This window comes from Erinaceus europaeus, chromosome 16, assembly GCF_950295315.1.
Source record: "Erinaceus europaeus chromosome 16, mEriEur2.1, whole genome shotgun sequence".
Taxonomy (NCBI): Eukaryota; Metazoa; Chordata; class Mammalia; order Eulipotyphla; family Erinaceidae; genus Erinaceus; species Erinaceus europaeus.
The window spans coordinates 57,175,000-57,196,484 of NC_080177.1; the positions used below are offsets into that span (position 1 = coordinate 57,175,000).

General features: G+C 46.9%; 1 protein-coding gene across 1 annotated transcript; it reads left to right on the forward strand.

Annotated features, from left to right (window-relative positions):
• Positions 1 to 337: 337 nt before the first annotated feature.
• NUTM1 (NUT midline carcinoma family member 1) lies at positions 338 to 20,768 on the forward strand. Its single transcript, XM_060174188.1, has 8 exons — positions 338 to 411; positions 7,466 to 8,171; positions 10,619 to 10,747; positions 13,544 to 13,683; positions 14,389 to 14,669; positions 15,710 to 15,826; positions 18,521 to 20,137; positions 20,189 to 20,768. The coding sequence occupies exons 1-8, from the start codon at positions 396 to 398 to the stop codon at positions 20,552 to 20,554; spliced, it is 3,372 nt and encodes a 1,123-aa protein (XP_060030171.1). The 5' UTR covers positions 338 to 395; the 3' UTR covers positions 20,555 to 20,768.
• Positions 20,769 to 21,485: the final 717 nt, after the last annotated feature.

Consider the following 21,485-nt stretch of genomic DNA (forward strand, 5'->3'; position numbering starts at 1 on the left):
AAGTGGAATTCAAAGGGTACAAAAGTAGATACGTTGGTAAAGACTTGTATAGGGAATGGAAAATGTAAAACTATGCTGGGAGTCTGAGAAAGAAGTTACAAATTGCCCTAAAGAGGTGCACAACCACTGTGTTACCATCCTCTGCTTTAGAAGGAATTCCTGGTTCTTGGTTCCTTAGAGCACCCTTTGTGAAATATCTCCCTTCTCCCCATCCAGCATTCTGTTCCACTCTCCCTCCCCCCCCCCCCAATCAGAATGCTGTGAGACCTACATTCTAGTTCTGTTTTGATCTCATCTTTACCTTCCCTTCCTTGTGCACCTAATGGAGCCAGGTCACTCTCTGGGTCCTGAACCTGACTCATTCTGGAGGCTTCCAGACAGCCAGACCTTACAAGATGACTTCAGATGGAGGTAAGTCTGCCTGTGCTTACAGTCTTGGGGATTCAGCTTGACACTTTAGCTGGGAACAAGCTCCTGGGTTGACCAAGAAGGATGTGAGAAGACTAGCTCTCCCCCAAGGTATCACACTTGGGGAGGATGGGGGAAGAGAATGGGCTATTTGATGGAGTTTGGGGAAGAACAGGAAGCAGAGTTGCACGGCACCTGGGGGTAGGGGTGGGGGGCAGAGGGGAGGTGGAGAGGAAGTTGTGAATCTAGAGAAAGTGTGGCAGTTAGCTACCAGCTTCTATGAAAAAGGAACCCTTTCAGAATATGTGGGAAAAGTGGCACAGAGAGGGCAAGGTTATTGTTAAGGAAGGGGCCAGGTCTCTAGGCAGCTGAAGCCCAAGAGACTGCTGAGCTGGGACCACTCACCATCTTTCTCAAGGGCAGAGGGAGGCCTTGACTGGAAAACCAGACATTGGGACTATGTGAAATTACGTCTAGAATAACTCCTGAAAGCTAGACTTTAAGTTGCTCTGAGTGCCTCTACTCAGACTCTAGCCTCCTTCCAGCCCAAGAGATGGCTTCTGTCCAGGTTAGGAAGCATCACTAAATTCTGTTAAATCAAGTGTCCCTTGATTTAGCAGAACCAGCAGAGGGCGTTCTAGCTGGGATGAAAGTCAGAACTGCCCTGAAATGCTCTTAACTGTTCTATCTTGTGTGGCCCATCTCACTATATTCCATTCTTCTGTGGTTGAAGTGACATGCTTCATATTTCATGTCACCTTCCTTGTCAGGAAGCAAAAACTGAAGGTTACCAGTTTTCCAGTAGAATAGTCCTTGTAATAGCACAGGAGAGTAGCAGGAAATTAGGCAGATGATTTTCTATTCTTCTTCCCTTCTCTTCCCTCCCACCCCCTCCTTCTCCTCTTCCTCTTCCTCTCCCTCCTCCTTCTTCTTTAAAGATTTATTTGTTAATTACAGAAAGCAGGAGAGGTTGAGAACCAGAGTATCTCTCTGGCATATTCTATACCAGGAGTCATGCTTGGGACCTCATGCTTGAGAGTTCAACACCTTCACTGCACCACCTTCCAACCCACTGTTCTTCTCCTTTTCCTTCTTCTTCTCCCTCTCCTCCACTTCTCCTCCACCTCTTCCTTCTAAGATTTAAGTAAGTGAATAAATGCTTTTTAAAAGGGTCACAGACAAGATGGTAGAGGACCTAGTGGGGGTTGTATTGTTGTGTGGAAAACTGAGAAATGTTATGCATGTACAAACTATTGTATTTACTGTGGACTGTAAAATATTAATCCCCCAATAAAGAAATTAGAAAAAGGGAGGGGTCAAGGGAGATAGCAAAAGGACTCTCAGGCATGAGGCTCCAAGTTCTCAGGTTCAATCACTTGTGTACCACTCACTATAAGCCAGAGCTGAGCAGGGCTCTGGTAAAAATAAATATATGAATAAGAAACTTGGGAGGTAATGCTGTAGCTAGTACGCTGGACTTCCAAACATAAGGTCCAAATCATGCCAAGAGATGGTTTGATTCTGTCTAGCAAATCTATCATTTATGAGAGTTGGGCAGTAGTGCAACAGGTTAAGCGCATGGGGTGCAAAGCACCAGGACCAGCGTGAGGATCCCAGTTCAAGCCCCTGGCTCCCCACCTGCAGGAGAGTTGCTTCACAAGCGGTGAACCAGGTCTGCAGGTGTCTATCTTTCTCTCTCCCTCTCTGTTTTTCCCTCCTCTCTATTTCTCTCTGTCCTATCCAACAATGATGACATCAACAATAATAATAACTATAACGACAATAAAGGGCAACAAAAAGGAAATAAATTTTTTAAAAATCTATCATTTACAATTAAACTTTTTTTGATTTGGGAAATTCATGATTTACCACAAATACAGTTTTTGATACATGTGTAAAATTTCTCACTTTTCTGCAAGACAGTCTCACTCCCAGCCTAGGTCCTCCTGGAGTGCCATCATGCACCAGGACCTGAAAGCTCCCTCACGCCCCCTAGAGTCCTTTACTTTGGTGCAGTGCACCAAATGTGTATGATTTATTTTATGAAGCCAGGTGGTGGACATGTGGAGTATACATGTTTCAGTGTTCAAGGAACCAGGTTTAAGCCCCGGGTTCCAACCTGCATGGGGAAGGTTTTGCAAGTGGTGAAGCAGTGTTGCAGGTCTCTCTCTCTCTTTAAAAGATTTTACTTATTATTAGTGAGAAAGACAGGAGAGAAAGAACCAGAAATCACTCTGGTTGCTGGGGATTGAACTCAGGACCTCATACTTAAGAGTCCAGTGCTTTATCCACTGTACCTCCTCCTAGCACTTTCTCTCCCTCGCTATCACCCCCTTCCCTCTCAATTTCTGGCTGTCTCTACCCAATAAATAAAGATAATAAAAATTTTTAAAAAAGATTTATTTTATTTGTTAAACATGCAGAAGAGTTTCACATGAGACAGAAGGGGGTTGCAGAGAGAAACTAAACCACTACTCTAGTACATGTGATACCAGGGATTGAACTAGGACCTTAGACATAAAACTCTAATGATTTACCAGTTGAGATATTTCCTCAGCTACTACTTTTATTATTCCTAAAATTCCTAGGAGAAATATGTCCTGGTGAAGTAAGGACACTCCTTACATATTTATTTATCCTTGATCCATTTGCCCCAATTCACAGCCACCCACCTTTTCTTTTTACCAGAGCACTGCTCACCTTTGTTTTATGGTGGTGCAGGAGATTGAACCTGGGCTGTTGGAGCTTCCGGAGTTTCTCTGCATAAACATTGTTACCTACTCCCACCCCTTCACCCCCCAACCTCCTTAGCTGGTGCTGTTTCAAGCTTAATTTTCAGTATCAGTATCTTATTTTTATTGGGTCTTACTTTTTTTTTTTTTTGCCACCAGGATTATCACTGGGGCTCAGTGACTGCACTACAAGTCCACTGCTCTTGGCGGCCATCTTTTTTCCCCATTTTTTATTGGGTAGGACAAAGAGAAATTGAGAGAAGAGCAGAAGACAGAAAGATAGATACCTGTAGACTTGATTCACTACTTGTGAAGCAACTTCCAGGTGTGGAACCGGGGGCTCGAACAGGGATCCTTGTGCGGGTCTTTGTGCTTAGTACTATGTGCACTTAACCCAGTGCGCTGGTAAGCTACCGCTCAAACCCTCCCCCCAGGTCCTACATTTCTTTCCTTTCTTATTTTATTTTTTTAAATATTTATTCATTTTCCCTTTTGTTGCCCTTGTTTTTTATTGTTATAGTTATTATTGTTGTTACTGATGTCTTTGTTGTTGGATAGGACAGAGAGAAACGGAGAGAGGAGGGGAAGACAGAGAGGAGGAGAGAAAGATAGACACCTGCAGACCTGCTTCACCGCCTGTGAAGCGACTCCCCTGCAGGTGGGGAGCCGGGGCTCGAACCGGGATCCTTACGCTGGCCTTTGCACTTTGCGCCATGTGTGCTTAACCCGCCGCGCTACCTCCCTACTTACCCTTTCTTCTTTTCTTTCTCTTTCTTTTTGCGATCTGGGTTATTTTTGGGGCGTGGTGCCAGCCCTATGAATTCACTACTCCTGGCAGCCATTTCCTTTCTATTTTATTTAACAGGACAGAAAGGAGTTCAGAGTGGAGAGAGAGAGAGCTAGAACGAGATGGAAATGTAGACATCTACAAACTTGCTTCACTGCGTGTGAAGCTTCCCCCCCCTTCAGGTGGGGATTGGGGACTTGAACCCCGGTCTTTGCACATGTTAATATGTGAGCTCAACCAAGTATATCACTGCCTGACAGCCTTGATCCTACCTTTCTTTTTTTTTTTTTCCCTTTTGTTGCCCTTGTTTTTATTATTGTTGTTGATGTCGTTGCTATTGGATATGACAGAAATGGAGAGAGGAGGGGAAGACAGGGAGAGGGAGAGAAAGATAGACACCTGGAGACCGGCTTCACGGCTTGTGAAACGATGTCCCTGTAGGTGGGGATCCAGGGCTCGAACTGGGATCCTTAGCAGGTCCTTGCCCTTCGTGCCACATGCGCTTAACCCGCTCAGCTACCGCCCGACCCCAGTCTTACCTTTCTATATAAGGAGTCCCAGTCAGAAAGACCACAAATAACTATTTTATTTCATCTCATTTTATTATTTATCTCAATGAGAGCTACAGAATGAGAGAGAAACCAGAACACTGTTCAGCTCTGGCTTATGGCGGTATTAGGGGTTGAATCTGGGACCTTCAAATTTCAGGCATGAAAGTCTTCTTGCATAACCATTATGCTGTCTTTTCAGCCCCCACAGATTGTTTTTATTGCTAAATTTTAACTTGTTAAGCAGCTACGTAAAGCTTTGCCTTGGAGGCCAGGCTCAGTTGGTTAAGCAAGGACCAGTGTAAGGATCCCGATCGAGCCCCTGGTTCCCCACCTGCAGGGGGGTTTTCAGAGCGGTGAAGCAAGTCTGCAGGTGTCTCTGTCTTTCTCTCCCCCTCTCTATCTCTCCTCCTCTCTTGATTTCTCTCTGCTCTATCCAACAACAATAACAGCAATGACAACAATAATAATAACGACAACAACAAGGGAAACAGAAAGGGAAAAATGGCCTCTAGGAGTATTGGGAGTATTGGGTTCGTAGTGCAGGCACTGAGCCCCAGCAATAACCCTGGAGGCAAAAAAAAAATCTTTTCTGCATAAATTTTAAAGACATCTTCAATGAAATGAATCCAGTTACAAAGAAGACTAAGGCAAGTATAAACCTATGGGACTACATCAAATTAAAAAGCTTCTGCACGAAGGAGTCCGGCGGTGGCGCAGCAGGTTAAGCACAGGTGGTGGCAAGGACCTGCATAAGGATCCTGGTTTGGCCAGGTTCCCCACCTGCAGGGGAGTCACTTCACAAGTGGTGAAGCAGGTCTGTAGGTGTCTGTCTTTCTCTCCCCCACTTTGTCTTCCCCTCCTCTCTCCATTTTTCTCTGTCCTATCCAACAGCAACAACATCAATAACCACAACAATGTTAAACAACAAGGGCAACAAAAAGGGAAAATAAATACATAAATGAATATTAAAAAAAAGAAAAAAAATGAAAAAAAAAAAGCTTCTGCACGGGAGTGGGGCGGTAGCGCAGTGGGTTAAGCACTCTCCTGGAAGCAGTTCTCTCTCTCTCTCTCTTTTTTTTTCTTTCCCTTTCTTTCTCCCCCTCGCCTTCCCTCTCCTCCTCTTTCTCCTTCTTTGAACTTATATATTGGCTCGTGAAGATAGCATAATGGTTATGCAAAAAGATTTTGATACCTGAGGCTCCAAAGTCCCAGATTCAATCCTCATCACCACCAGAAGCCAGAGCTGAGAGGGTCAGAGTTTGAGAGTGCAACACTTTATCTACTGCCTTATCATCTGGGTTGTGGTGGCAATGCTTTCATGAATGATGGTAGGGGCCATAGAGCAGCCAGAAAAGGCTCTAGGGCCAGGTGGTTGCAAAATGTTGGACTGCACATCTAACTCTGAAAAAAAAAAGTATTGGGTATGTGTAGAAATAAGAAATATGGGAGTTGGGTGGTGGCGCAGTGGGTTAAGCGCATGTGGCGCAAAGCGCCAGGACCGGCGTGAGGATCCGGGCTCAAGCCCCCGGCTGGCTGCCCACCTGCAGGGGAGTCACTTCATAAGTGGTGAAGCAGGTCTGCAGGTATCTATCTTTCCCCCTCTCTGTCTTCCCCTTCTTTCTCCATTCCTCTCCGTCCTATCTAACAATAATGACATCAATAACAACAATAACTACAGCAACTATAAAAAAAAACAAGGTAAAATAAATAAAATATAACAAAATAATAAAAAAAAGAGATATACTTGTGTTCAAGGTGGGATGTATTATGGGATTTGAGCTCCTGGCACCCAGGTCCAATTATCACTGAGACATATCTAGTACTTTACATTGGAGTAACAAAACAGTTGGCAAACATTTTCTTTTTTCCTTTTTAAATATTTATTTATGTGGTCTGGAAGGTGACACAGTGGCTAAGGCACTAGACTCTCAAGCATGAGGTCCTGAGTATTATCCCCTGCAGCACGTGTACCAGAGTGATGGCTGGTTCTTTCTCTTCTCCTATCTTTCTCATAAATAAATAAACAAATTCTTAGAAATATATCTATTTTGATAGGATAGAGAGAGATCGCGAAGGAAAAGGGAGCTAGAGATGGGCTGCTTCCCCCCTACAGATGGGATTTGGGAGCGTCAACCTGGGTCCTTGCTCATGATAACATGTGCACTTAACCAGGTGCCGCATTGCCCAGTCCCCCCATTTATTTTTTTCTCTATCGGAGGGGTTAATGGTTTACAGTCGACAGTAAAATACAGTTGTTTGTACATGTGTAACATATCTCAGCTTTCCCCATAACAATCTAACCCCTTCTACTTCCTCCTTAGCCATCATGTTCCAGGACCTGAACCCTCCCTCCCCACCCCCTCCACCCCCAGAATCTTTTACTTTGGTGCAATGAATGTATTCAAACAGTAATCCCCACCCCCCTTTTTTAAAAAAATTTTTTTAAATTTTATTTATTGATTCCCTTTTGTTGCCCTTGTTGTTTTATTGTTGTAATTATTGTTGTTGTCGTTGTTGGATAGGACAGAGAGAAATGGAGAGAGGAGGGGAAGACAGAGAGGAGGAGAGAAAGATAGACACCTGCAGACCTGCTTCACCACCTGTGAAGCGACTCCCCTGCAGGTGGGGAGCCGGGGTTTGAACCGGGATCCTTATGCCGGTCCTTGTGCTTTGCACCACCTGCGCTTAACCCGCTGCGCTACAGCCGGACTCCCTCCCCCCTTTTTTTTTAACCAAAGCACTGATCAGCTCTGGTTTATGGCAGTGCAAGGGATTGAACCTGAGACTTCGGAGTCTCAGGCATGAGAATCTCTTTTTCATAACCGTTATCCTATCTCTCCACCCTTGGTGGACATTTACAGAGACACAAGTTGCCCTCTGTATCCTCTCCCTCGCCTGTCTAGAATCACTCACTACTCTTGATCCCATAGGATGTAATTCTGATAATGGAGCGTTTGATTTCCTATTCTTTTTCTTTGTCTCAACAGCATCTCCATTGCCAGGACCGGACATGACCATGAAACCTGGTGCAACCCTGTCTTCTTTCTCTGCTATTCCCTTATCCCCACCGGGTTCTGACTGGCCAGACCAGCCAACGTGGGAGCCACCTCCAACGCAGCCCTCCATGTCTTCAGCATTCCCTCCCAGCAGCCCTCTGGTGTTGTCTACCTACCCCAGTCCGATGCTGGTGACTGGGAGTGGGGGGCCTGGCCCCAGTGGTGTTGGAGGTGGCAAGGTCATTGTCAAAGTCAAGACAGAAGGAGGACCAGCTGAACCCTCTCAAGCTCAGAACTTTATCCTTACTCAGACAGCTCTCAACTGGATTGCCTCTGGGACCTCTGACGGCCCTCCACCTCAATATGTGACAGCGACTAACGTGAAACCCTTTCCGCCACCTAAGGCTGCCCCAGGGATAAGCCAGGAGAGCCTCCCAGCCTTTCCTCTTCAGGCTCTCCCGCCACCGGCTGCCCAACTGGCCCCCATCGTTCCCCCAGAGAAGGCTTGGCCAGGGCCGCATGGGGCAGTCGGGGAAGGAGGTCCTGAGGCAGCCCCAGCCAAGCCCTCGCTGGGTGACCTCGCCTACACCTCCAAGGGTGTCTATGAGAACTTCCGTCGCTGGCAGCGCTATAAAACCCTGGCCCAGAGGCATGAGTCCCAAAGCCCAGATGTGGAAGCCCTGTCCTGCTTTCTTATGTAAGTAGTGAGACGGATTATCCTGGGTCTCTTGCGGAAGTGGTGAGCGGCCAGGCTGTTTGGGAATACTTCAGGGCAGCGGTAGAGGTGGTGTGAGAAACGCCTGGTGACATAAAGTCTCTTGACAAAGGCCCCAGTTTCTAACACATTCTCAGGTGTTTTAAGAGCTCCTCATAACCTTGAGTGCAAGCAAGTTTATTTTTGTGTTTAAGATTTATTTCATTTTATTAAATAGAGAGCCGGAGCAGCACATGCAATGCCAGGGACTGAACTTGGGACCTCATGCTAATAAGCTGTGTCTTTTATGCCACCTCAGAGCCACCAGGCAATTATTTTCATGGCAAGCTTCATTTACAGGTGGCAGGCTGAAGCTTAGAGATGTTTTCTGTCACAAAGTAAGAAACAATGATTGGACCTTAGGTCTCTGACACCTTTTTTTTTTTTTTTAATATTTTATTTATTAATGAAAAAGGAGGAGAGAGAGAAAAGACCAGACATCACTCTGGTACATGGGCTGCCAGGGATTGAACTCAGGACCTCATGGTTAAGAATCCAATGCTTTATCTACTTCGCCACCTCCCGGGCCACCTCTGACACTTTCTTTCTTTAACTGTTTACTTATTATTTTTAGTCATCATCAGGGCTTCACTGCTCCATGCCAACTCAAAAATATATGTATATTTTATTTATGAAAGAGAACCTGACAATCACTCTGACACATGTGATACAGGGGCTCAAACTCAGGACCTCATGCTTGAGAGTCCTCCTATACTTTATCCATTGCGCCACCTCCTGAACAGCTATCACACCTCCAACCCCCACCCCCTATTTGACTCACGATAATTCTAGTTGGAGTAGGGAAGTGATAGCCCTTGCTTAGTGGCTTTGGGCTTAGACTTCTCTGCTCATTGGTTTTATGATCATGGGCCAGACAGTTCACATCTCAGTCCTAAATTTTCTCATCTAAAAAGATGTCATGGGGGGGGCAGGAAGTAGCACACCTGGTAGAGAGCACATGTTGCCATGCTCAAGGACCTGGGTTTAAGCCCCAGGTCCCCACCAACAGGAAAGAAAGTTTCATAATTGAGATCCCCATCTCTCTCTCTCTCTCTCTCTCTCCATATATATATATATATATGTATATATATATATATATATATATATATATATATATGTATGTATCCTCCTCCCCTCTCAGTCTCCATACAGACCAAATAAATATTTAATAAATAACTATTTAAAAGATATAATTGGGGCTGTAGAGATAGCATAATGATTACTCAAAAGACTTTAATGTCTGAGGTTCTGAGGCCTCAGTTTTAATCCCTGACACCATCATAACCAGAACTGAATAGTGCTGGGGGAGTGGATTCCAGAAGTGCTGAGATGACATGAATTGATCTGTTAGGTTGTCAGAACAGTCACGACACATCTTTTCATAGAAAAAAAATACGTCATGACTTTCCTAACAACCTAGTACATTAATTTTTTGGTAGAGCACCTAGCACAGTAAAACTTCACTTGCTATGATGATGATGATGATGAAAGGCAACGGAGAAGAGGACCAGAACTCAAGAAAGGATGAAATGTATGCATAACAGTACAAATGGGTGCTCAGCCAAGAGCCTGGGGTCTTGGGCTGCCTGGCTGTTTGGGTTTATAAAGTAACATCATTAACCAGCAGAGGAGTTTTTCCTTCTTCAAAGCCACAACCACTATGTAACATGTCCAGTCTTTTACTGGGCTTAAATTTTTTTTTTTTTAAATATTTATTTTGGGAGTTGCGTGGTAGTGCAGTGGGTTAAGTGCAGGTGGCGCAAAGTGCAAGGACCTGTGTAAAGATCCCGGTTCGAGCTCCCAGCTCCCCACCTGCAGGGGAGTCGCTTCACAGGCGGTGAAGCAAGTCTGCATGTGTCTGTCTTTCTCTCCCCCTTTCTCTTCCCCTTCTTTCTCAATTTCTCTCTGTCCTATCCAACAACAAGCGACATCATCAACAATAATAATAACCACAACAAGGCTACAACAACAAGGGCAACAAAAGGGGGAAAAATGGCCTCCAGGAGCAGTGGATTCATGGTGCAGGCACTGAGCCCCAGCAATAACCTTGGTTTAATCTCCAACCCAGCATAAACCAGAGCTGAGCAGTTCTCTCTCTTTCTCTGTCTGTCATCTTCCCCTCTGAATCTCTCATTAAAATAAAATAAATATTTAAAAGGGTAAGGATGAGTCCACTATATTTTATGAGATCTGTGAATTTTGATGGGAAGGGGATTGTGATCAACGAATGGATGGGATGGTGGGGATTTGAAAGGCCAGTCACAAGTGATGTGTGAGGTACATTTGGACCAGGAGGCGTATGGGTTGAATTGGATGTTAGGGTAAGTGAATGGGATTGGGATGTGGTGGGAGTTATACTCAGAATGTAACTGACTCAATTTGGGTTTTAGCCCAGTGCTTCGTTCCCTGGCCCGGCTGAAGCCCACCATGACCTTGGAGGAGGGACTGCCCAGAGCTGTACAGGAATGGGAGCGCACCAGCAACTTTGACCGAATGATCTTCTATGAGATGGCAGAGAAGTAAGTCCAGTGTGCCCTCATTTCCCAGGGGGAGAGGACTGTGGTTGAGGGAAGGAGCAGGTAATAGAGGCTTGTGCTTGGATGTGTGAGTGATCGTTAGGAGGGGTAATGGGAGGATGGTGTGGATTAGGGTGGGGCCTTTCTGCATTTCCACTGCTTCCTCCACCACCTTGATTCTTTTTTTTTTTTTTTAAATAATTCTTTTTTTATATTTATTTATTATTTATTTTCCCTTTTGTTGCTCTTATTTTTTTTTATTGCTGTAGTTATTATTCTTGTTATTGATGTTGTCGCTGTTGGATAGGACGGAGAGAAATGGAGAGGGGGGGAAGACAGAGAGGAGGAGAGAAAGACAGACACCTGCAGACCTGCTTCACCGCCTGTGAAGCTATTCCCCTGCAGGTGGGGAGCTGGGGCTAGAACCGGGACCCTTATGTCAGTCCTTGTGCTTCACGCCACATGCACTTAACCCGCTGTGCTACTGCCCGACTCCCACCTTCTTTTGTTTTAAAAATTATTTATTGTGGTCCAGGAGGTGGCACAGTGGATAAAGCACTGGATTCTCAACCATGAGGTCCCAAGTTCAATCCCCGGCAGCACATGTACCAAAGTGATGTCTGGTTCTTCCTCTCTCCACCTATCTTTCTTATGCATAAATAAATTATTTTAAAATTTTATTTATTTATTTTACAAAACATTGTATTTATTTTAACAAGAGTGGTACAGGGAGAAGGATACCAGAGTACTGATCAGCTCTGGCTCTTGATAATGCTGGGGAATTGAACTTAGGACCTCAGAGGCTCAGGCATAAAAATCTTTTGCATAACCATATGTTATACCCCCAGCCCTATTTATTAATCAACAAGAGCAGAGAAAGAACCAGAATACCACTCTGGTGCACGCAATGCACCAGAAACTTCAGGCATCACACACATGAATCCAGCACCTCCTCCACTGGGCTACCTTCTGGGTCGCACATTCTTTTATTTTAATTAAAAATATTAATTTTAGCCAGAGCGCTGCTCAGCTCTGGCTTATTGTGGTGCTGGGGATTGAACCTGGGACTTTGGAGTTGTAGGCATGAAAGTCTTTTTTTGTGGAGTCAGGCGGTAGTGCAGTGGGTTAAGCGCAGTGGTGCAAACCACAAGGACTGGCGTAAGGATCCCGGTTTGAGCCTCCAGCTCCCCACTTGCAGGGGAGTCGCTTCACAGGTGGTGAAACAGGTCTGCAGGTGTCTATCTTTCTTTCCCCCTCTCTGTCTTCCCCTCCTCTCTCCATTTCTCTCTGTCCTATCCAACAACAATGACATCAATAACAACAATAATAACTACAACAATAAAACAACAAGGGCAACAAAAGGGAACAAATAAATAAAATATTAAAAAAAAGAAAAAAAGAAAGTCTTTTTTGCATAACCAGAATGTTGTCTTTCTTTCCACCACCTTGACACTTGGCGTTTTTCTATCCTCTCTCCTTTTGGAAACGCTTCCTTCTCTAGGTCTTTTATTCACAGTGAAAGACTTAGGATGGAATTAGAGCCCAAGTAGTATAAAGAGTTTATTCCAAAGGGGTCTAGCAGTGAGATCATCCCTGTCAGGCAGGTAGTCTCACTGACCAGATAGCAGCTGGTTACTTGTGCAGACTAGGGACCGACCACACCTCCTCTGGAAAAGTTAGTATGTTAAGTTAGTATATCATCTTAAGCAGAGGCTACTGGTTCTTGAAGTGATTGGTTAGGGGAAGTTTGGGTGCTGAATAGTCTTTGGTTTATATCACACATTTCCCTTGGTGGAAAAAAGTGGACAGGGAGGTGGTGCATTGGTTAAAACACTGGATTTATGAGCTTAAGGTCCATAGTTCAGTAGCATGTGCCAGAGTGATTTGCGTGCTGTTTGTGTCTCTCTCCCCTCCCCCCCTCTCTCTCTATATATAATGGATTAAGATATCAGTGTTTTAAAATTTTTTTGGGGGGTGGTCTGGGAGGTGGCACAGTGGATAATCGAATCCTCAAGCATGAGGTCCCAAATTCAATCCCTGACAGCACATGTACCAGTCATGTCTGGTTCTTCCTCTCTATCTCCTCCTATCTTTCTCGTTAATAAATAAAATCTTAAAAACAATTTTTTTTGGAGAGGAGTGCTACTTTCACTTTCCTCCCCAAAGTGACTGAACTTAGCACCACAGCTAGGACCACAGCCCCTGCCTCAGGAGTCTTGGCTCCCAGTGCTGCCCTCTGGTGGGCAAGATCCATACATGACTCTGTCCTGAAGAAGCTTTCAAGCTCTAGGCGGTTTTTTAAAAATGATTTTCTTTTTTCTTTCTTTCTTTTTTTTTTTTTTTTTGTCTCCAGGGGTATTGCTGAGGCTCAGTGCCTGCACTATGAATCCACTGCTCCTGGAGGCCATTGTTTCCCCCTTTTGTTGCCCTTGTTGTTGTAGCCTGGTTGTGGTTATTATTGTTATTGTTGATGTTGTTCGTTGTTGAATAGAACAGAGAGAAATGGAGAGAGGAGGGGAAGACAGAGGGGGGGAGAGAAAGATAGACACCTGTAGACCTGCTTCACCGCCTGTGAAGCGACTTTCCTGCAGGTGGGGAGCTGGGGGCTTGAACCAGGATCCATACGGCTGCCCTTGCGGTTTGTGTCAGGCGCGCTTAACCTGCTGCGCTACCGCTTGACCTCTCTCTGGCAGTTTGTGAGCAGCTGCTTTTCTCAGTTGTTTTCAGCAGCTGTTGGTATATGCAGCTTCCTTGCAGCCCTGACCCCAGGACTGCTCCAGCTCTCCTCTCTTTCTGCAGGTTTATGGAGTTTGAGTCGGAGGAAGAGATACAGATTCAGAACACACAGCTGATGAATGGGTCCCAGGGCTTGCCTCCTGCTGCCCCGGTGAAACTCAGTCCTCCGGGGCCCCAGCCGCCTGAGGTTTGCCAGCCACCAGGTAAAGCTATCTGATTCCTAGAGGAGTAGTGGGGAAAGACTCAAAGGTGCTATGTACAAGTCAGGCCCCGGTCAAGGAAGGCACTGTCCTTGCACTTGCCACTTTCCCTCTAGGAAGTGGCACTTAGTGTCCCAAACAGAACATATATAGGAGGCTGGGTTCTCAGATGCCTTTGTCCCAAAGCAGGTACTGACTTATTTATTATGAGAAATTGAAAAGGGAGGGAGAGGTAGAGATAGAAAGAGACAGAGAGACACCTGCAGTCCTACTTCACCACTTGTGAAGCTTTTCCCCTGCAGGTGGAGACCAGGGGCTTGAACTCAGGTCCCTGTGCACTGTAATGTGTGCACTTAATGAGGTGCGCCGCCCTGTGGTCCCCACAGGTACTAACTTTTGACCAAAAAAAGCAACTACTCTTTCACCAAGACTGCTCAAGAGGCATATGCTACCTTACCTGCCTAAGGTATAGGAGTTGTCTGATCAGGATATTTTCCTTGGAATTGCAGGGGTTCTAAGATCCTGCACAGAGTGATTCTCTCACTTAGGCCTGCAGCCCCACATCTTTCCACCCAGTTGGTACTGTGCTTTGGCTCAGTCCTGTGCAATCTAGAACCATTTCCACAGTCCCAGGTTGTGGCCTTTATATATACAGGGTTGAGACGTGGAAGTTGCCATCTCTGTGCCACTTCCCATCTCTCCCCTCAGTGTACATCCCTAAGAAGGCAGCTTCTAAGGCAAGAGCTCCTCGCCGAAGGCAACGCAAAACCCAGAGGCCTCCTGCTACTCAGGCCCCCAAGGAGATCCCACCAGAAGCGGTGAAAGAGTATGCTGACATCATGGAAGGGCTGGCAGTGAGTCTCCTGGCTACCACAGAGCCCGATGACAAACAGGAAGAAGAGCAGCCGCAGGAGGCCTGGCTATATCCAGATCTGGGTTTGCTGAACTACATGGATGACCTGTGTTCTCAGGAGGACTTTGTCTCCAAGGTGGGCTGGGGACCTGGGTGCCTAGTTCCTAGTTGGCCCTGGGATGGGTGAGGATGCCCAGGAATCAGAGATCCAGGGTTCTGCCCAGAGTAGTTAAGAACTAGGCTCTAGTGCATGGCGTTGCCATGTGCAACTCAAGTTTAAACCCAACTCACTGCACTGAAGGAAGTTTCAACGCTGTAGCCTCCCTCCCTCCCTCTTTTTTTTTTTTTTTTTTTTGCCTCCAGGGTTATTGCTGGGGCTCCATGCCTGTACTATGAATCCACTGCTCCTGGTGGCCATTTTTTTTTTCCTGTTTTTCTTTTTTTGGATAGGACAGAGAGAAATTGATAGACACGGGGGTCAGGTGGTGGCGCAGTGGGTTAAGCGCATGTGGCGCAAAGCGCAGGGACCCGCGTAAGGATCCCGGTTCGAGCCCCCGGCTCCCCACCTGCAGGGGAGTCGCTTCACAGGCGGTGAAGCAGGTCTGCAGGTGTCTATCTTTCTCTCCCCTTCTCTGTCTTCCCCTCCTCTCTCCATTTCTCTCTGTCCTATCCAACAACGAATTGCGTCAACAAGGGCAATAATAATAACCACAACGAAGCTACAACAAGGGCAACAAAAGGGGAAAAAAATGGCCTCCAGGAGCGGTGGATTCATGGTGCAGGCACCGAGCCCAGCAATAACCCTGGAGGAGGAAAAAAAAAATTTAAAAAAGGAAGATAGACACCTGCAGACCTGCTTCACCGCTTGTGAAGCAGCCCCCCCCCCCTGCAGGTGGAGAGCCAGGAGGTTTGAACTGGGTCCTTGTGCTCTGTACTATGTGCGCTAACCCAGTGTGCCACTGCCTGACCCACCTCCCTCTTAAAAAAAAAGAAAAAGAACAAATAACTAGGCTCTCCTAGTTCTGAGAAATGGTGTGAGTGTGTGTACATGGTGGGAGCCTGGCTTATATACACCCCTAGGAGGGTAGCTGGGGGTTCCTGGATTCTTGTCAAGAGTCTCATGGTGCACAGATTACTTCCTATAATGGACTCAACACCTTCATTTCCATTTTCCAGGTAGAGGCTGTCATTCACCCCCGGTTTCTGGAAGATTTGCTGTCTCCAGAGCAACAGAGGGATCCTTTGGCCCTAATAGAGGAGCTGGAGCAAGAGGAAGGACTCAGTCTGGCCGAGGTAAGCCTGCGCAGCAGGGACCATCAGAATAAGAAGCTCATGTTATTTTGTCTAGTCCTCTACTGTCTTGGACGGTATGACTTTTACAGATGAACAGTTCTGGCTGTAGAAACAAGTAGGGAGTCGGGCGGTAGTGCAACAGGTTAAGCGCACGTGGCACAAAGCGCAAGGATTGTCATGAGGATCCCGCTTTGAGACCCCGGCTCCTCACCTGCAGGGGAGTCACTTCACAGGTGGTGAAACAGGTCTGCAGGTGTCTATCTTTCTCTCCCCTCTCCATTTCTCTCTGTCCTATACAACAACAACGACATCAACATTAATAACTACAACGACAATAAAAACAACAAGGGCAACATAAAAAGTAAATAAATTAAAAAGAAAGAAAAAGAAGTAAAGGACTGTGAGACTCAGGAAAAGGGGCCAGCAAGATAGTTCATGTGGGTGGTACCTGTTAGTCAAGTGCACAACCCAGGTTCAAACCCCACCCCCATGGTACTGTGATCTTTCTTTGCTTCTTTTATCTTCTCCTTTCCTCTTTTTTTTTTTTTTGCAGAGCACTACTCAGCTCTGGTTTATGGTGATATGGTGGTGCAGGGGATTGAACCTGGGTCCTTAGAGCCTCAGGCATAAGAGTTTCTTTGCATAACCACTATGCTACCCCAACCTTCTCTGCTTCTTTCTATATGAAAAAGTCAGCCTGGGTGTGTGTCATACACCCACATAGTCAACGACTGCCACCTCTCCAGATTCAAAGGAGGTCTCGAAACTTTACATCAGGCTCAACCTGACGCTGTTGACTGGCTACGGAAGAAGGGCAAACGCTAGAAGAAGAAGCCTGGGTGTGGTGATTTTTTTGTAATTGCCCTGGCAATTACAAAAACAAAAGAAAAAGTATTGGGGAAACATCATGGAGGTTTATTCAACAGGTTTTCATGCCTGAGGTACCAGTTGGCCCAGGTTCAGTCCCTGGCGCCACCAGAAATCAGAGCTGATGAGTACACTAGTAGGAAAAAAAAAAAGGGTGGGGGAGATAGCATAATGGTTATGCAAACAGACTCTCATGCCTGAGACTCCTAAAGCCCTGTTCAATCCCCCGCACCACCGTAAGTCAGAGCTGAGCAGTGCTCTGGTGTTTCTCTGTCTGTCTCTCTGCATTTCTCTCAAAAATAAAATAAAATAAGAAAAAAAAAAACTATGGTGCACAAAGACACACACAAGGATCCAGGTTTGATCCCTGCTCCCCACCTGCAGTGGGGACACTTTATGAGTATCAAAGCAGGTCTGCAGGTGTCTTTTTTTGTTGTTGTTGTTTTTAAAGATTTTATTTATTGATTAATGAGAAAGATAGAATGAGAGATAAGACAGAAGTAGACGTTGTGGTCCAGGTGTCGCAGTGGATAAAGCTCTTGACTCTCAAGCGTGAGGTCCTCTGAGTTCAAGCCCTGGCAGCACATATACCAGAGGTTCTTTCTCTCCTCCTATCTTTCTCATCAATCAATAAATAAAATCTTAAAAAAAAAAAAAGAACCAGACATCACTCTGATACACATGCTGACGGGGATTGAACTCAGGACCTCATGCTTGAGAGTCCACTGTGCCACCTCCTGGACCACAGGTGTCTTATCTTTATCTCTCCTTCTCTATCTTCCCCCTCCCCTCTCATTTTCTTTTCATCCTATTGAATAAAAATAGAAAAAAAAGAAAAAAGTATGCAGGAAAATGACAGTATGAGGGCTCAAAGCAGGGACCAAGTGCCAAGAAGGCAGAACAGAGTTTCAGTATCTGATGCCATCACGTAAACCAGTTGCTTACATTCTGTGTCTTGCCCAAGTACTATCTCCTCACCCCTATCTAACTATGTGTGTGTATTCCCCCTCTCCCCCCATTGGGGTTTCATGTGCATGATTCCACTGCTCCCACTGGACTGGTTTTTTTTTTATATATATTTATTTTTCCCTTTTGTTGCCCTTATTGATTTTTAGTTATTATTGTTGTAGTTGATGTTGCTGTTGTTAAATAGGACAGAGAGATATGGAGAGAGAAGGGGAAGACAGAGAGGGGGAGAGAAAGATAGACACCTGTAGACCTGCTTCACCGCCTGTGAAGCGACTCCCCTGCAGGTGGGGAGACAGGGGCTCAAACCGGGATCCTTATGCCAGTCCTTGCGCTTTGCACCATGTGTGCTTAAATGTGCTGCGCTACCACCCAACTCCCTGAACTTTTTTCTTTTAAGATAGAAGGCAAGAGAGAAAGGAGAGAGGGGAGAGAGAGAGAGAGAGAGAGAGAGAGAGAGAGAGGGGAGCCAGGTGGTCTGGTAGAGCATGCAAGGACTGGAGTTCAAACTTCAGGTGGGAAGCTTCATGAGTGGTGCAGCAGTGCTGCAAGTCTTCTCTCTTTTTATGTCCCCCTTTCAAGTTCTCTCTGTCCCAGTCAGTCAAAAAGAAATGCAGGGAGCAGTGAATTTATAGTGCAGGTACCAAGCCCCAGTGATAACTCTAGTGACAGAGAGACAGTGAGAGATAGACAGACCACAGCACTACTCCACTGCTTGTGAAGCTACCCTTTTTGCATGGTGCTACCATGTGTTGACCAGGAGTTCAAACGAGGGCACTAGTGCATGGCAGAGTGTGTTCTCTAGTGGGTAAGCTGTTTCCTGGCCTCTAACTGTGACATGCTTGTCCACCTTTCTCCCAGCTGGTTGAGAAGCGACTCTTGGCCTTGGAAGAGGACGAGGACACCGAGGCTCCTTTGACCTGCAGTGGAGCTCAGTCAGACTCCAGCCCTTCAATCTCGGATGAGGATGAAGAGGGTGGCGGCCGGCTTCGGCTCTTGCCGGGGTCTCGGGTGGTTGGGGGCAGCATTTGCCTTGGGAAGGCTGCTTCTCCAGGAAAACGGGTGAGAGACATACACAATGGGCAGGAGCAGGCGCTGGATGGAATGAGGTGGGTGCACAGGGATGGGGTCACTCAGCCCCTGCCTCGAGGCTGGGACCTGCAGCTTCCACTTGCAGTTCCTCTGCCTCTGGGGACTGAGACTAGAGGATCTGGAAAAGTCCCAGGTCACATACCTCCACATCAGGATGACTCCCTGGGCAGGCCTAGGTCCCTGGAGCTTTCTCTGGTAGCTGGCCAGCCCTCCGAAGTGCTTCCCCTTTGCTGGCAGGAAGCCCCCCAGCTCGAGATAGTTCCTGATTTAGATGTTGGACTCACCGAGCTGGCCCCTCTGCAAGGACAGTCGTTTGAGGAGCAGGGCCTGGGGTTGCAGACAGGACAGCAGATGGGGGGCCTTGGTGAGCATCCACTGGAGGAGCTGTCAGCGGCAGGGCAGGAAACTTCTTCAGGAGCCATATGGGGAGAGGACAGAGGCCCCCTTATCGTCCAGAACTATGAGAACTGCTCCCCCAGAGCAGCTGGGGACAGGGACTCTCTCAGTCCAGGATTTTGGTTGAGCAGTGACATGGTTGCTGTGGACTTGGAGTTGCCGTTCCAGATTGAGGAGGTCACAGAGAACTTCCACACTGGGGACTGTGTAGCTGAGCCTCAGGGAGGCTCTGGGACTCCAGGCTCCAAGAGCAACATTTCTCTGGCTTCGGGGGAAGCCACAGCGCCTGGAGATGCAGGGGACAGCATAGTTCCCTGCAGAGGTTCGGATGTCACAGTGGCCGTAGAAGAGAGAAATTACTATAGCTTGCAAGGAGCCCCAAAGGCCTACAGCCCAGTCTCCCAGGAACATGGAGAACCAAGTCCTGGGACTACACTGGCCCCCAGTGAGCTGTGGGCTGAAGATTACGCCCCACTGCTAGATAGCAGAATCGCTTCCCCCGTACTGGGAGCTTCCAAAGAAACCTTCCTGCCTGCATGTCAGGATCATCTCCTTATACTGGGGACTCTGGATGCCTCTTTTCCTGAGGCCAGTCACGAGGATGGGAGCAGAGGTACTTCCATTTTCCCTTTGCTGGAAACCACAGAGTACGCTAGTACACCAGACATCGGAGATGCCCAGGGCCTCCAGCTGGGGGTCTTCGAAGATATCTGCCCACCAGATTTTGATTCTCATGACCCCCAAAGAAAGGGCAGGGAGGATGCTGATTTATCCAAGTTTAGAGATCTTGCCCCCTCTGCGGGAGATCAAGAATCACATGCACACAAAATCCTTAAATCCATGGCGTTCCCTCAAAGCCATGGAAGCGTTTCTTCTGTATGGGCAACAAGGGATGGTGCCTTAGTACCCAGAGAATCCTACTCTCCTGTTAGTGGCTCAGCAGTCAGGGCTGCTGCAAAGGAAGAGGACGAAGAGGAGGAGGAGGAGGAGGAAGAGGAGGAGGGGGAGGACGAAGAGGAGGAGGAGGGGGGGGAAGAGGAGGAAGATGAGAGCCTCTCCAGTTTTGCTTACCTCTTGGCTTCTAAACTTAGCTTATCTACGCCAGGACTTCCTCCCGGTCTGGCCTCAGGCCTGCCCCCTACAGGGCAGGGTTCCCAAAGTGTGTCTCACTCTCTCTCTGCTGAGGCAAGTAGTCTCAGCCAAGCTTCAAATTCGGCCGCCAATCCTGGGATGCAAGCTTCAGTTGGAGGTTCATCCCCAGTTGGAAAGAGACCTCACCTAGAAGGTGAACTTGGAGTCTCTGAGAAGCCCCTGGCTCTGGAGGTAGTTCGATCCACACAACCCCGTAAAAGGCGGTGTGATAGTTTTGCCTTGGGCAGAAGGAAAAAACGCCGCCGTAGCCAGTAGGAGCAGCAGGACCACCCTGTCCCTGAAGGTGGCCCCAGCATAGATTTCACTCCAACACCAACAGGGACTTGTGCTCAACTGTTATTGTTTGTTTTTTTCATGGTGAGTTAGGGGAGGGAAGTCACACTGGTTGGAGGTGGTTCTATTAGTGGTAGGTGAAGGGAAAGTAACTCCAAAGAGCTGTATGGAGAAAATAAAAGTTGTTGCTACTGTTCTCACAGCCGTGTCTTTCTTTTGAAGGAAAGAGAGAGGAGACACCTATAGAACTGCTTTACCACTCACAAAGCTTCCCACCTGTAGGTAGAGACTGGGGGGCTTGAACCTGGGCCCTTGCCCTTGCATATAGTAATGTGGACTTTATTGAGGGGTGCCACCACCTAGCTCCTCCCCATGTCTTTCATACTTAGAGCTTTTCTGCTCGATGGACTAGAAAGCTGAAATAAAAAATGTTATTGGGTGGGGGTAGATAGCATAATGGTTGCACGAAGAGACTCTCATGCCTGAGGCTCCCAAGTCCTAGTTTCAGTCCCCCACACCACCATAAGTCAGAGCTGAGCAGTGCTCTGGTTAAACAAACTAAAACGTTATCAGTAGTTTTGGATTCTATGCCACTTCTCATCAAGGCTTTCAAGTAAGCCCCAGCACTACATAACCAATGATCACTTTATTCTTCCCCCATCAAAAACTTGGATGTAGCATTAGAGTGCAGGGGGACCCTCAGTACATCCTGTCATCTTTTCAGTCCAGATAAACCTCCCCCCCATCCTCTTTTCACCAGAGCACTGTCTGTGGTGGTGCTGGAGATGGGACCTAAGCCTTGAAGTCATGAAGTCTAACTCCCCCACCCTCACCCCCCAACAAACAAACAAACAAACAAAAAAACACCCTCTCAGAATCTGGACAGGTACTGTCCAAGGTCTCTAGGGGGAAT